This window comes from Ranitomeya variabilis, chromosome 1 (genome assembly GCF_051348905.1).
Source record: "Ranitomeya variabilis isolate aRanVar5 chromosome 1, aRanVar5.hap1, whole genome shotgun sequence".
Taxonomy (NCBI): domain Eukaryota; kingdom Metazoa; phylum Chordata; class Amphibia; order Anura; family Dendrobatidae; genus Ranitomeya; species Ranitomeya variabilis.
In genome coordinates this window covers 108,924,676-108,939,173 of record NC_135232.1, presented here as the reverse complement: position 1 = coordinate 108,939,173, position 14,498 = coordinate 108,924,676, and the positions used below count along the sequence as shown (strand labels likewise).

Genomic DNA, 14,498 nt, shown 5'->3' with positions numbered 1-14,498 from the left:
ACATTACTGCAATCAGTATACCCCTATATCATGTTGCTCTCAGATTAAATTGCAAAAACCTGTTGACGAATTCCCTTTATATAGAATATGTCATCAGGTTTTTTCCACCTAATCTGAGGGAAGCATAATGTAGAGACAGAGACCCCGATGCCAGTGATGTGTCACTTACTGGGCTACTTATTGTAGGTTTGATTTAAAAAATCATTGTTTTATCAGCAGGAGATCCTCACTAGAGGACCAGTAAACCTGCTGCCATGCAGTTCTCCATATTCATGAGCTCTGTATAACCTCGCTCACACCACTGATTGACAGCTTTCTGTGTACACTGTGTAGGGGCAGAAAGTTACCAATCAGTGAGGTGCGCGCGGTTATACAGCACTCAGCATTAGCGAACTGCTAAATCTGTTGCCGATTAAAGATTGATTCTATCAGGACCAGTAAGTGACATCGCTGGAATCAGGGTGTCTGTCCCTACATTATACTGCTTTCACATGAAGGAGCTAAAACCTGCTGCCAGAATACCTTTATGAGTGGAAGATTAAAGAATCACACACATACAATATGAGGAAAATATGGAAATATTTATTTTTTAATAGGCAAATTTAAAGAAAGTTTCCCTCTCATCTGAACGGGTTATAGCTGCTTGTAACGCAATATACATGTATATTGCAAGGTGTTAACGCTTAGTATGCTGATATTTAGTGACAGACATTTACATAAATATGAGGACGCAGCAAGCTACCGGTCAATGAATATCACATACAGATAAGTAAATTCCATGAATACCAAGATTACAACTTAAAGCTAGATGTGTTCTCCTATAACCAGAAATAACTCAGGAGAAACGCCATAATGCAAAATCATCATCATCAGGCTTCCAATAACTTCATGCATATTTTATCCATTCACAGCAGAAGGAGATTTTAGTAAAATTCTTATAGTAAACATTTACTGCTAAGGCAAAACATGAACAATACAACGACACAGATAAAACAGTCTGATGTGTGATCAAGCAGCTGGGAGAGGAGAGGACTGCTCATATCTCATACTTACCAATATTTATGACTGAGGCTTAATCTATTACATTAAATCTTAATATTTGAAATAAAACATAATGGAGAATGATAACAGGTAAAGGAGAATACAATACAGCTGGACGTGGTCTTCAAAAGTCCTGGACATTACTGTTCATGAATTCCTCCCAGTACTTCTCCATTACATGGCTCGGGAAGAATTCACTTTGATCAACCAGCAGAATTTCCTTCACCTGAAACAGTGTGTTACTTGGAGTTTGGAGATGTGGAGGTGAAACTACAAATTAGAGAATATTTCTTTATTACTATATATATTCTAAAAAAGTGAACCGATCATTAGATTCATGCTGGCCGAACCCCCAATATCAGATACTTCAGTCTAAATCCATGAAAAACATCATTAAGACCAACCCCCGATATTAACTTCAATTAGACAAATGGAGTCCAAAACGTGAAACCCTTGGATTCCCTTTAATCCTCCTATTTTTACCTGGAAACAATAATTTCGTAGACTATGTTCTTGAGTTTGGCTGAAAAAGATGGATTCTGCGGAAAGAAGGCCAAAGGACTCCATTGGCTCAAAAGTAATGGCAGGTCAGGTGAACATACGAATCCTCAAAAGATGGGGTATGGAAATCCCCAAATGAGCCAACAATTGGGAAAAACGTCATCTGGACCTGCCCTAAGCTGTGCTCTACGGATATCGCAGTATGTTGGAAGATGTAGTTTTGGAACAGTTGCAGAGCCACAGGTTACAGACTCCCCTCCTCCAATAACATTATTATGTCCCAATAATGTTACAGACACGAGTTCATCAAATGAAAACCTCTTCAATGCCATTTATACCATGTAGTTCAGAGGGCGTCTGTCAGCAGGATCAACCTTCCTAAGTCGTCTGTATGGGCATATAGTCATAAGAAGCTGAATAAAATACAGTGATACCGTGATATCTGTGATCCAGTGTCTTATTCCAGAGAAATTCATGTTTTTCTTAATATGTAAATAAGCTGTTAAAACAGTTATGGGCACTGATCTACATGAGAATCTGTCTGTGGAGGATATTTTTAATAAAAGGCTGATTTACCAGTGTGAGACATGTAGATCGGGAGTGCAGACTGTCAGTCATTATGTGTCTCACACTGGTAACCCTCCCTCTCATTTACAATAAGGAGGCAGATTATCAGGGAGATCTATGTCCGGTCCATAGATCATAACAGCTCATTGATATATTAAGAAAATCCTGGATTACTCTGGAATAAGACATCAGATAGCAGATATCAAGGTATCATTTTATTCAGCCCCCTATGACCTACATGCCCATATAGACGGCTTAGGAGGGTTGTTCCTCCTGTTGTTGAAAATTGTTGTTGTCCATGTTGTTGAAAATGTGATTTCTTTCTTTGCTGGATATACACCTACAGTGCCTTGCGAAAGTATTCGGCCCCCTTGAACTTTTCAATCTTTTCCCACATATCATGCTTCAAGCATAAAGATACCAAATGTAAATTTTTGGTGAAGAATCAACAACAAGTGGAACACAATTGTGAAATTGAACGAAATTTATTGGATATTTTTAGTTTTTGTGGAAATTCAAAAACTGAAAAGTGGGGCGTGCAATATTATTCGGCCCCTTTAACTTAACCCCTTCACCCCAAAGCCTGTTTTCACCTAAGTGACACGGCCAATTTTTACAATTTTGACCACTGTCACTTTATGAGGTCATAACTCTGAAACGCTTCAACGGATCCTGGTGATTCTGAGATTGTTTTCTCGTGACATATTGCACTTTATGATAGTGGTAAAACTTCTTCGATATGACTTGCATTTATTTCTGAAAAAAACAGAAATTTGTCGAAAATTATGAAAATTTAGCAATTTTCTAATTTTTCGTTTTTATGCCCTTAAATTAGAGAGTTATATCACATAATATAGTTAATAAACAACATTTCCCACATGTCTGCTTTACATCAGCACAATTTTGGAAACATAATTTTTTTTTGTTAGGGAGTTATAAGGGTTAAAAGTTGACCAGCGATTTCTCATTTTTGCAACAAAATTTGCAAAACCATTTTTTTTACGGACCACCTCACACTTGAAGTGACTTTGAGGGGTCTATATGACAGAAAATGTCCAAAAGTGACACCATTCTAAAAACTGCACCCCTCAAGGTACTCTAAACCACATTCAAAAAGTTTATTAACCCTTCAGGTGCTTCACAGGAATTTTTGGAATGTTTAAAAAAAATTGAACATTTAACTTTTTTTTCACAAAATTTTTACTTCAGATCCAATTTGTTTTATTTTACCAAGGGTAACAGGAGAAATTGGACCAAAAAAGTCGTTGTACAATTTGTCCTGAGTACGCCGATACCCCACATGTTGGGGTAAACCATTGATTGGGCACATGGCAGAGCTCGGAAGGGAAGGAGCGCCATTTGACTTTTCAATGCAAAATTGGCTGGAATTGAGATCGGAACCCATGTCGTGTTTGGAGAGCCCCTGACGTGCCTAAACAGTGGAAACCCCCACAAGTGACACCATTTTGGAAAGTAGACCCTCTAAGGAACTAATCTAGATGTGTGGTGAGCACTTTGAACCTCCAAGTGCTTCACAGAAGTTTATAATGTAGAGCCGTAAAAAAAAATAATATTAATTTTCACAAAAAATTATCTTTTTGCCCCAAATTTTTTATTTTCCCAAGGGTAGCAGGATAAATTGGACCCCAAAAGTTGTTGTGCAATTTGTCCTGAGTACGCTGATACTTCATATATGGGGATAAACCACTGTTTGGGCGCATGGCAGAGCTCGGAAGGGAAGGAGCGCCATTTGACTTTTCAATGCAAAATTGGCTGGAATTGAGATCGGAACCCATGTCGTGTTTGGAGAGCCCCTGACGTGCCTAAACAGTGGAAACCCCCACAAGTGACACCATTTTGGAAAGTAGACCCTCTAAGGAACTAATCTAGATGTGTGGTGAGCACTTTGAACCTCCAAGTGCTTCACAGAAGTTTATAATGTGGAGCCGTAAAAAAAAATTAATATTAATTTTCACAAAAAATGATCTTTTTGCCCCCAAATTTTTATTTTCCCAAGGGTAGCAGGATAAATTGGACCCCAAAAGTTGTTGTGCAATTTGTCCTGAGTACGCTGATACTTCATATATGGGGATAAACCACTGTTTGGGCGCATGGCAGAGCTCGGAAGGGAAGGAGCGCCATTTGACTTTTCAATGCAAAATTGGCTGGAATTGAGATCGGAACCCATGTCGTGTTTGGAGAGCCCCTGACGTGCCTAAACAGTGGAAACCCCAAGAAGTGACACCATTTTGGAAAGTAGACCCTCTAAGGAACTAATCTAGATGTGTGGTGAGCACTTTGAACCTCCAAGTGCTTCACAGAAGTTTAGAATGTAGCGCTGTGAAAATTAAAAAATCATTTTTTCTTTCCACAAAATGATGTTTTAGCCTGCAATTTTTTTCCCCCACGGGTAACAGGAGAAATTGGACCACAAAAGTTATTGTCCAATTTGTCCTGAGTACGCTGATACCCCATACATTGGGGGGAACCACTGTTTGGGCGCACGGCAGAGCTCGGAAGGGAAGGAGCGCCGTTTGAAATGCAGACCTAGATGGATTGGTCTGCAGGTGTCATGTTGCATTTGCAGAGCCCCTGATGTACCTAAACAGTAGAAACCCCCCACAAGTGACCCCATATTGGAAACTAGACCCCCCACGGAACTTATCTAGATGTGTTGTGAGAACTTTGAACCAACAAGTGTTTCACTACAGTTTATCACGCAGAGCCGTAAAAATAAAAAATATTTTTTTTTCCACGAAAATTATATTTTAGCCCCCACATTTTTATTTTCCCAAGGGTAACAGGAGAAATTGGACAACAAAAGTTGTTGTCCAATTTGTCCTGAGTACGCTGATACCCCATATATGGGGGGGAACCACTGTTTGGGCGCACGGCAGAGCTCGGAAGGGAAGGAGCGCCGTTTGAAATGCAGACTTAGATGGATTGGTCTGCAGGTGTCATGTTGCATTTGCAGAGCCCCTGATGTACCTAAACAGTAGAAACCCCCCACAAGTGACCCCATATTGGAAACTAGACCCCCCACGGAACTTATCTAGATGTGTTGTGAGAACTTTGAACCAACAAGTGTTTCACTACAGTTTATCACGCAGAGCCGTAAAAATAAAACATATTTTTTTTTCCACGAAAATTATATTTTAGCCCCTACATTTTTATTTTCCCAAGGGTAACAGGAGAAATTGGACAACAAAAGTTGTTGTCCAATTTATTCTGAGTACGCTGATACCCCATATATGGGGGGGAACCACTGTTTGGGCGCACGGCAGAGCTCGGAAGGGAAGGAGCGCCGTTTGAAATGTAGACTTAGATGGATTGGTCTGCAGGTGTCATGTTGCATTTGCAGAGCCCCTGATGTACCTGAACAGTAGAAACCCCCCACAAGTGACCCCATATTGGAAACTAGACCCCCCACGGAACTTATCTAGATGTGTTGTGAGAACTTTGAACCAACAAGTGCTTCACTACAGTTTATAACACAGAGCCGCAAAAATAAAAAATATATTTTTTTCCACGAAAATTATATTTTAGCCCCCATGTTTTTATTTTCCCAAGGGTAAGGCTGGTTTCACACTTGCGCTTTTATCTGCATGCATTTTTTTAAAAAACGCATGTGTGAAAAAACGCATGTAAACGCGGTAAAACGCATGCGTTTTTTAGACGCATGCGTTTTTATAGAAAAACACAAGAAAACAAGAAAAAACCAAAAAACCCTAACCCTACCCCTAACCCTAACCTGAAATACGTGGCACTGAAATACGTGGCACTGAAATACGTTTATATACGTATATACGTATATAAGTGCCACGATATTTCAGTGGCCACGTATATAAGTGCCACGTATTTAAGAACCACGTATTTAAGTGCCACGTATTTAAGTGCCACGTATTTTACTGAAATATCGTGGCACTTAAATACGTGGCACTGAAATATCGTGGCACTGAAATGACGTGGCACTGAAATGACGTGGCACTGAAAGACGTGGCACTGAAAGACGTGGCACTGAAATATGTGGCACTATGACTGTCAGAAAATGTTCATTAAACGGTTAGGGATGCGTTATGACCCCAATGGCGAGGGTCTCAGAGAAACAAGTAAGTCTGCGACGTACAAAAATCCAGCTCATAGGGCAGTGGTAACTGGGTTGACCATATATCTACTCCTAACGCCAACACTAGCAGTAGCCGGGGAACATGCCTACGTTGGTCGCTAGATGTCTCGCGCCAGCCGGAGGACTAACTACCCCTAGAAGAGGAAAACAAAGACCTCTCTTGCCTCCAGAGAATAGACCCCAAAAGTAGGATAGTAGCCCCCCACAAATAATAACGGTGAGGTAAGAGGAAATGACAAACACAGAGATGAACTAGATTTTAGCAAAGAGAGGCCCAATTTACTAATAGCAGAATGTAGTAAGATAACTTATATGGTCAACAAAAACCCTATCAAAATCCACGCTGGAGATTCAAGAACCCCCGAACCGTCTAACGGCCCGGGGGGAGAACACCAGCCACCCTAGAGCTTCCAGCAAGGTCAGGAAACAAATAATATGCAAGCTGGACAAAAATGCAAACAAAAACAAATAGCAAAAAGCAAGAAAGCAGACTTAGCTTAATCAAGCAGGAACCAGGATCAGTAGGCAAGAGCACTACAGATTAGCTCTGATATCAACGTTGCCAGGCATTGAACTGAAGGTCCAGGGAGCTTATATAGCAACACCCCTGACCTAACGACCCAGGTGAGCATACAAGGGATGAATGACATACCCAGAGTCAAATCACTAGTAGCCACTAGAGGGAGCCAAAAGGTAAATTCACAACAGGGATGAGTTTAGGGGTAGGGTTAGGGTTTGGATCCCTTTATCACCTTGATGGTGGTGGGTGACTTTTCAGTGTGTGTTCTGTTTTTTTTCTATAAAAACGCATGCGTTAGGACTTCCGGGAGGCGGAGCTTGTGAATGGCCGCTTCTTATCAGAGCTCCTGGACCGAGGGCGCAGAACATCTATTTTAACGCCAATTTCTTTTACTGAGCCCAGGATAGGGACCGGACAAGGGATACCCACTGAAATCCCGGCTCTCCGGACTCGCCGGGAGTCACCAGGTGCAAGCGGCACCACACACCTCGTAGCACGCGGCGCCGCTCCTTTCTGGTGATCAGAGGCCGGAAGCGGTGAAGACACCGGAGGAGAAAAGGCGCTCTGCACATAGCAGCATTGATCACCGCCGAGAGGAGAAGAGCAGGAGTTGTCGGTGAGAATCTGAAGCGCCCCGGGTTGGTAAGCGGCGTCACAGGCGTGCGGGAAGATCTGCGCGGGAAGAAGAGGTGAGCCGGCGCCATCTTGCCAGACAGCGTGCAGGTCCTCACTACTTGCCACACACCGCTGGAGGGGAGAGGGAGGCCAAGCTGCTTCTGCCGCCGCTGCGACAGGGTGAGCGGCACAGGTGACACTCATAACACCCAGGCACTGGGGAGGTGAGAGACGACTGCAGGACCCAGATTAGCCCTATACATTGCGGGCAATTCCTCTTTGGAGACCCACTGGAGGACATAGCGCCAGTGCAGAAGTAGGAGTGTAACATCTTTGATCCTAGACAATTATAACACCGGCGGGGGTGTGAAGCGTGGGGAGAGACATTTCTATGAACTTACAGAAAGTACACCTGGTATTGGTAACAGTCTGCTGGGATCTTTGCACAACTACATAGCTGGGGCTCTGTACAGGCTCAAGCCACAGCTTTATATTGTCTGAAGTGTATATACAACATCTTTGTGTACGGCACTTTTAATTCTTCTGATATAATTAATGCAAAGTCATGAGTGAAAGCCTACTTAGGGCAATAATCTAAAAGATATCCAAATTTATCTCCAGATGTAATTGCTACGTATAACGACATCACTGACAACTTTACTAACTACCTTAGGCTTCCATCTCATCATGGACAAATTTGTGGGTAAAAATGCCAAGTCTGGCAGAAGCTCTACACGTAACCAAGCAGGCGCATCGCCAGTGTCACAAAAAGATGATATCAATATAGAAAACCCACAGTCCATTGCAACTGCTATCATAGAACGGCTGATGCCTGAGATAGACAATCGCTTGGCAGCTTTTCAAACTTCATTGGACACAATAGTTTCACAAGTTAACACCCAGGGCGCACGCATAACAGAAGTGGAACAAAGAATATCAGACCTGGAGGACTCTACCATGACCCTCAAAGACAAACTAGATAACAAAGAAAAGGTCATTTCAGATCTTCTGGACAAAGTAGATGACCTTGAAAATAGGTCTCGTCGTAATAATCTGAGACTTATAGGCCTCCCAGAGTCTATCCCCCCCTCGGAGCTAGTTAATATTACATCTGAGTGGCTGCCTAAAGCTCTTGGGGTGCTACCAGCTTCGGGCGTAATGGCGGTTGAGAGAGCACACAGGTTGGGACCACCGAGGGGAGGAGAGGGTGATAGACCACGTCCAGTCATCTTTAAAATCCTGGATTTCCAAGATAAAACCCGCATCTTAGCAGCATTTAGGAAACAACGCACCCTGCTGTTTGAGAACCACAAACTACTTTTGTTCCAAGATTACTCGGCCGCAATGGCGGCCAAACGTAAAGCCTTCAACCCTGCTTGTAAAATTTTGGTGGATAAAAACATTCGCTTTAGCCTGCAATATCCCTCGATTTTGCGCTTTGTCATGGAGGGTAAAAATCGGTCCTTTAGTGACCCAGGAAAGGCTCTGGAATTTCTTCAGGATACACCCCGGGCTCATTCTAACTCTGACAAATCCTGAATAAGAGGAGCTGCTCTAATTTGTCATTATTAAGTGATGTCGTGTTTATGCCATTACTCTTTTGCCCTCAGGCGGCATGTTTATTTTCTATGTTATGCTTACTCTTGGGTTGAGTATCTCTGTTATAGTTATAAAGTTTATTTGGGGGGGGGAGTTGGGAGGGGGGGAGGGGCTCTGCTTGCGCATACTTAATTCTCAAGTTCTGGGAGGTCTCGCGCTCACTCGCTGGGATGGGTGGGGATCTCACTTAAAGCTTCTACAGGCGGGTCTGGCGGTCATCCGAAAAGGGATAGGTTAATGACTGACCAGGCAGGCACTAAAGATACCACTATTCGCTCCTTACAATGGTGCTCATGGAATGTCAATGGACTGAACTCCCCAGTTAAGAGGAAAAAGGTCCTGAATTTTTTACAAAAACAAAACTTCCACATCATCTTTCTCCAAGAAACACATTGGATCAGGGGTAATCACCCCTCTCTGTTAAGTAGAAAATACACACTTTGTGCCGAGGCTTCATACACAAAAAAACAACGAGGAGTAGCTGTACTGATATACAATGGCCTCAATTATGAGATACTTGACACCTTAGAAGACCCTCAGGGCAGATTCCTTTTGGTTAAAATTATAATTGAGGGAATGTGTTTTAGTTTAGTCAATATTTATGCCCCAAACACACCTGAGGTTCAGTTTCAGGTTAAACTGAGAGAGAGGTTGGCGGGGTGGGATACGTCAAGGGTGATCATGGGAGGCGACTTTAACGAGGTAGCAGACATCTCCATGGATAGATCCAACCCTAAGGATACTTATAGACCGGTGCAGGGGAGCAGTATTCAATCATTAATAGACCACTTTGACTTGATTGACATATGGAGACTACAACACCCCTTGGAGAGGGACTATTCTCATTACTCCCACGTACATGACTCACACGCCAGGATTGATTGCTGGTTGTTACATGAGTCATTAGTGCCCCTAGTAACACAGTCCAATATACAAAATATTCATATTTCAGATCATGCCCCGGTGACGTTCCAATCTAAACTAACATTTCCAGTTCATCAGGAGAGGAGGTGGCGCTTCCCTTCTTACCTATACCAATCAGACGATTTTAAAAAATATTTGCAGATGTCTTGGGGAGAATATAAAAGCGATAATCAAATTCACTGTGATGATGCACACTTGTTTTGGATGGCCTCTAAGGCCGTGCTGAGGGGTAAAATTATCTCTTATGTTAGTCATAAAAGAAAAGAAATTATGAAAAGAGCAATGGAAACACAAAAATCAGTAACCCAAGCTTACAAAGATTTTAAACTAAATAACTCCCCACTGACAAAAGAAAAATTTTTGAGGGCAAAGGAGGAGGCGGATACTCTGGCTCATGAGATGGCTATGTTCAACTTGGACTATCAAAAACAAAAATATTTTAAATGGGGTAACAAACCTGGGAAAGTGCTAGCAACAAGGCCATACAGGAAAGCAACGAAAATATATAAAATACAACAACGCAATGGTCACACCTTAACTAATAATGAAGAGATAGTGGATGAGTTCCGTTCCTTTTTCGGCGAGTTATATAGATCAGAGGCGGGAGGAGGAGGAGGGAGCGGGGAATTCCTTAAAGGCCACCTTGCTCCGGCGCTCACGGTAGAAGAGAGGGAAACCATCAACTCCCCTATTACACCCTCAGAAATCTTACGGACTTTAACTAAACTTAAACTTTCCAAAGCACCAGGCCCAGACGGGTTCAGCAATGAACATTATAAGATCCTAGGAACACATATAGCTACCCATTTGAGTGAGTTATTTAATAATATAGTTGAATCGGGCCACTTACCAGACCGGTTCAATGAGGCGGTGGTTATTGTTCTCCCAAAACCAGGTAAAGACCATACTCAGGTTGAAGGATATAGACCTATCTCGTTATTAAATTCGGATTTTAAAATTTTTACAAAAATCCTGGCAGATAGACTACAGAAAATAATTCCAACTTTGATCTCGCCACAACAAACTGGATTCATCCACGGAAAATCCATCACATATAACATTAGGACAGCTTTGAGTGTCATATCTTACAGCAGAGCACACAAACGGATGAAAACTATAGTGGTCAGCCTTGACGCTGACAAGGCGTTCGATAGGGTAGCATGGGATTATCTATACGATCTGCTATCATTCCGAGGGTTTGGTCCATGGTTTTGTGAAGCTGTCAAATCAATTTATAGGAACCCACTGTGTCATGATTCTCAATGGCGAGAGAACATAGCCCAGCATATATGAGAACTAGCTCTTGGAAAATGGAAACTATACTGACCATGAACTAAACCTGCCGCACAACTAGAAGTGGCCGGGTAGCATGCCTACGTTTTTTAACCCTAGATGCCCAGCGCCAGCCGGAGAACTACCTAATCCTAGCAGAGGAAAAGACAGTCCTGGCTCACCTCTAGAGAAATTTTCCCAAAAGGCAGACAGAGGCCCCCACATATATTGGCGGTGATTTTAGATGAAATGACAAACGTAGTATGAAAATAGGTTTAGCAAAATCGAGGTCCGCTTTCTAGATAGCAGGAAGACAGAAAGGACACTTTCATGGTCAGCAGAAAACCCTATCAAAACACCATCCAGAAATTCCTTTAAGAATCTAGCATTAACTCATAACACCAGAGTGGCAATTTCCGATCACAAGAGCTTTCCAGACACAGTAACGAAACAGCAGCTGTGAACAGGAACAAAATGCAAAAACACACTAGGACAAAAGTCCAACTTAGCTGGGAGTTGTCTAGTAGCAGGAACAAGCACAGAAGGCTTCTGATTACATTGTTGACCGGCAAGAAACTGACAGAGGAGCAAGGTAATATAGCGACTCCCAATTCCTGATAGGAGCAGGTGAACAGAGGGGATGATGCACACAAGTACAATTCCACAAGTGGCCACCGGGGGAGCCCAGAATCCAATTTCACAACAGTACCCCCCCCTCAAGGAGGGGGCACCGAACCCTCACCAGAACCACCAGGGCGATCAGGATGAGCCCTATGAAAGGCACGGACAAGATCGGAGGCATGAACATCAGAGGCAGTGACCCAAGAATTATCCTCCTGACCGTATCCCTTCCATTTGACCAGATACTGGAGTCTCCGTCTGGAAACACGAGAGTCTAAGATCTTTTCCACAACGTACTCCAACTCACCCTCAACCAACACCGGAGCAGGAGGCTCAACGGAAGGCACAACCGGTACCTCATACCTGCGCAACAATGACCGATGAAAAACATTATGAATCGAAAAGGATGCAGGGAGGTCCAAACGGAAGGACACAGGGTTAAGAATCTCCAATATCTTGTACGGGCCGATGAACCGAGGCTTAAACTTAGGAGAAGAAACCCTCATAGGGACAAAACGAGAAGACAACCACACCAAGTCCCCAACACAAAGCCGAGGACCAACACGACGACGGCGGTTGGCAAAAAGCTGAGTCTTCTCCTGGGACAACTTCAAATTGTCCACCACCTGCCCCCAAATCTGATGCAACCTCTCCACCACAGCATCCACTCCAGGACAATCCGAAGATTCCACTTGACCGGAGGAAAATCGAGGATGAAACCCCAAATTACAGAAAAACGGGGACACCAAGGTGGCAGAGCTGGCCCAATTATTGAGGGCGAACTCCGCCAAAGGCAAAAAAGCAACCCAATCATCCTGATCCGCAGACACAAAACACCTCAAATATGTCTCCAAGGTCTGATTAGTCCGCTCGGTCTAGGCCATTAGTCTGAGGATGGAAAGCAGACGAAAAAGACAAATCTATGCCCATCCTAGCACAGAATGCCCGCCAAAATCTAGACACGAATTGGGTCCCTCTGTCAGAAACGATATTCTCAGGAATACCATGCAAACGAACAACATTTTGAAAAAACAGAGGAACCAACTCGGAAGAAGAAGGCAACTTAGGCAAGGGAACCAGATGGACCATCTTAGAGAAACGGTCACACACCACCCAGATGACAGACATCTTCTGAGAAACAGGCAGATCCGAAATAAAATCCATCGAGATGTGCGTCCAAGGCCTCTTCGGGATAGGCAAGGGCAACAACAATCCACTAGCCCGAGAACAACAAGGCTTGGCCCGAGCACAAACGTCACAAGACTGCACAAAGCCTCGCACATCTCGTGACAGGGAAGGCCACCAGAAGGACCTTGCCACCAAATCCCTGGTACCAAAGATTCCAGGATGACCTGCCAACGCAGAAGAATGAACCTCAGAGATGACTCTACTGGTCCAATCATCAGGAACAAACAGTCTACCAGGTGGGCAACGATCAGGTCTATCCGCCTGAAACTCCTGCAAGGCCCGCCGCAGGTCTGGAGAAACGGCAGACAATATCACTCCATCTTTAAGGATACCTGTGGGCTCAGAATTACCAGGGGAGTCAGGCTCAAAACTCCTAGAAAGGGCATCCGCCTTAACATTCTTAGAACCCGGTAGGTACGACACCACAAAATTAAACCGAGAGAAAAACAACGACCAGCGCGCCTGTCTAGGATTCAGGCGCCTGGCAGACTCAAGGTAAATTAAATTTTTGTGGTCAGTCAATACCACCACCTGATGTCTGGCCCCCTCAAGCCAGTGACGCCACTCCTCAAAAGCCCACTTCATGGCCAAAAGCTCCCGATTCCCAATATCATAATTCCGCTCGGCGGGCGAAAATTTACGGGAAAAAAAAGCACAAGGTCTCATCACGGAGCAGTCGGAACTTCTCTGCGACAACACCGCCCCAGCTCCGATTTCAGAAGCGTCGACCTCAACCTGAAAAGGAAGAGCAACATCAGGCTGACGCAACACTGGGGCGGAAGAAAAGCGGCGCTTGAGCTCCCGAAAGGCCTCCACAGCATCAGGGGACCAATCAGCAACATCAGCACCCTTCTTAGTCAAATCAGTCAATGGTTTTACAACATCAGAAAAACCAGCAATAAATCGACGATAAAAGTTAGCAAAGCCCAAAAATTTCTGAAGACTCTTAAGAGAAGAGGGTTGCGTCCAATCACCAATAGCCTGAACCTTGACAGGATCCATCTCGATGGAAGAGGGGGAAAAAATGTATCCCAAGAAAGAAATCTTTTGAACCCCAAAAACACACTTAGAACCCTTCACACACAAGGAATTAGACCGCAAAACCTGAAAAACCCTCCTGACCTGCTGGACATGAGAGTCCCAGTCATCCGAAAAAATCAGAATATCATCCAGATACACAATCATAAATTTATCCAAATAATCGCGGAAAATGTCATGCATAAAGGACTGGAAGACTGAAGGGGCATTTGAAAGACCAAAAGGCATCACCAAATACTCAAAATGGCCCTCGGGCGTATTAAATGCGGTTTTCCACTCATCCCCCTGCTTGATTCGCACCAAATTATACGCCCCACGGAGATCAATCTTAGAGAACCACTTGGCCCCCTTTATACGAGCAAACAAATCAGTAAGCAGTGGTAACGGATATTGATATTTAACCGTGATTTTATTCAAAAGTCGATAATCAATACACGGCCTCAAAGAGCCGTCTTTCTTAGACACAAAGAAAAAACCGGCTCCTAA

General features: G+C 43.5%; 1 protein-coding gene across 1 annotated transcript in view; it reads right to left on the bottom strand.

The window, feature by feature from the left end:
• Positions 1–572: 572 nt before the first annotated feature.
• Positions 573–14,498, bottom strand: part of ANKRD31 (ankyrin repeat domain 31) — a 300,863-nt gene continuing 286,937 nt past the window's right edge. Inside the window, exon 27 of the mRNA XM_077287427.1 lies at positions 573–1,311. Within this exon, the coding sequence (XP_077143542.1) occupies positions 1,166–1,311 (146 nt within the window). The 3' untranslated portion in view covers positions 573–1,165. The remainder of the gene's footprint in view (positions 1,312–14,498) is intronic.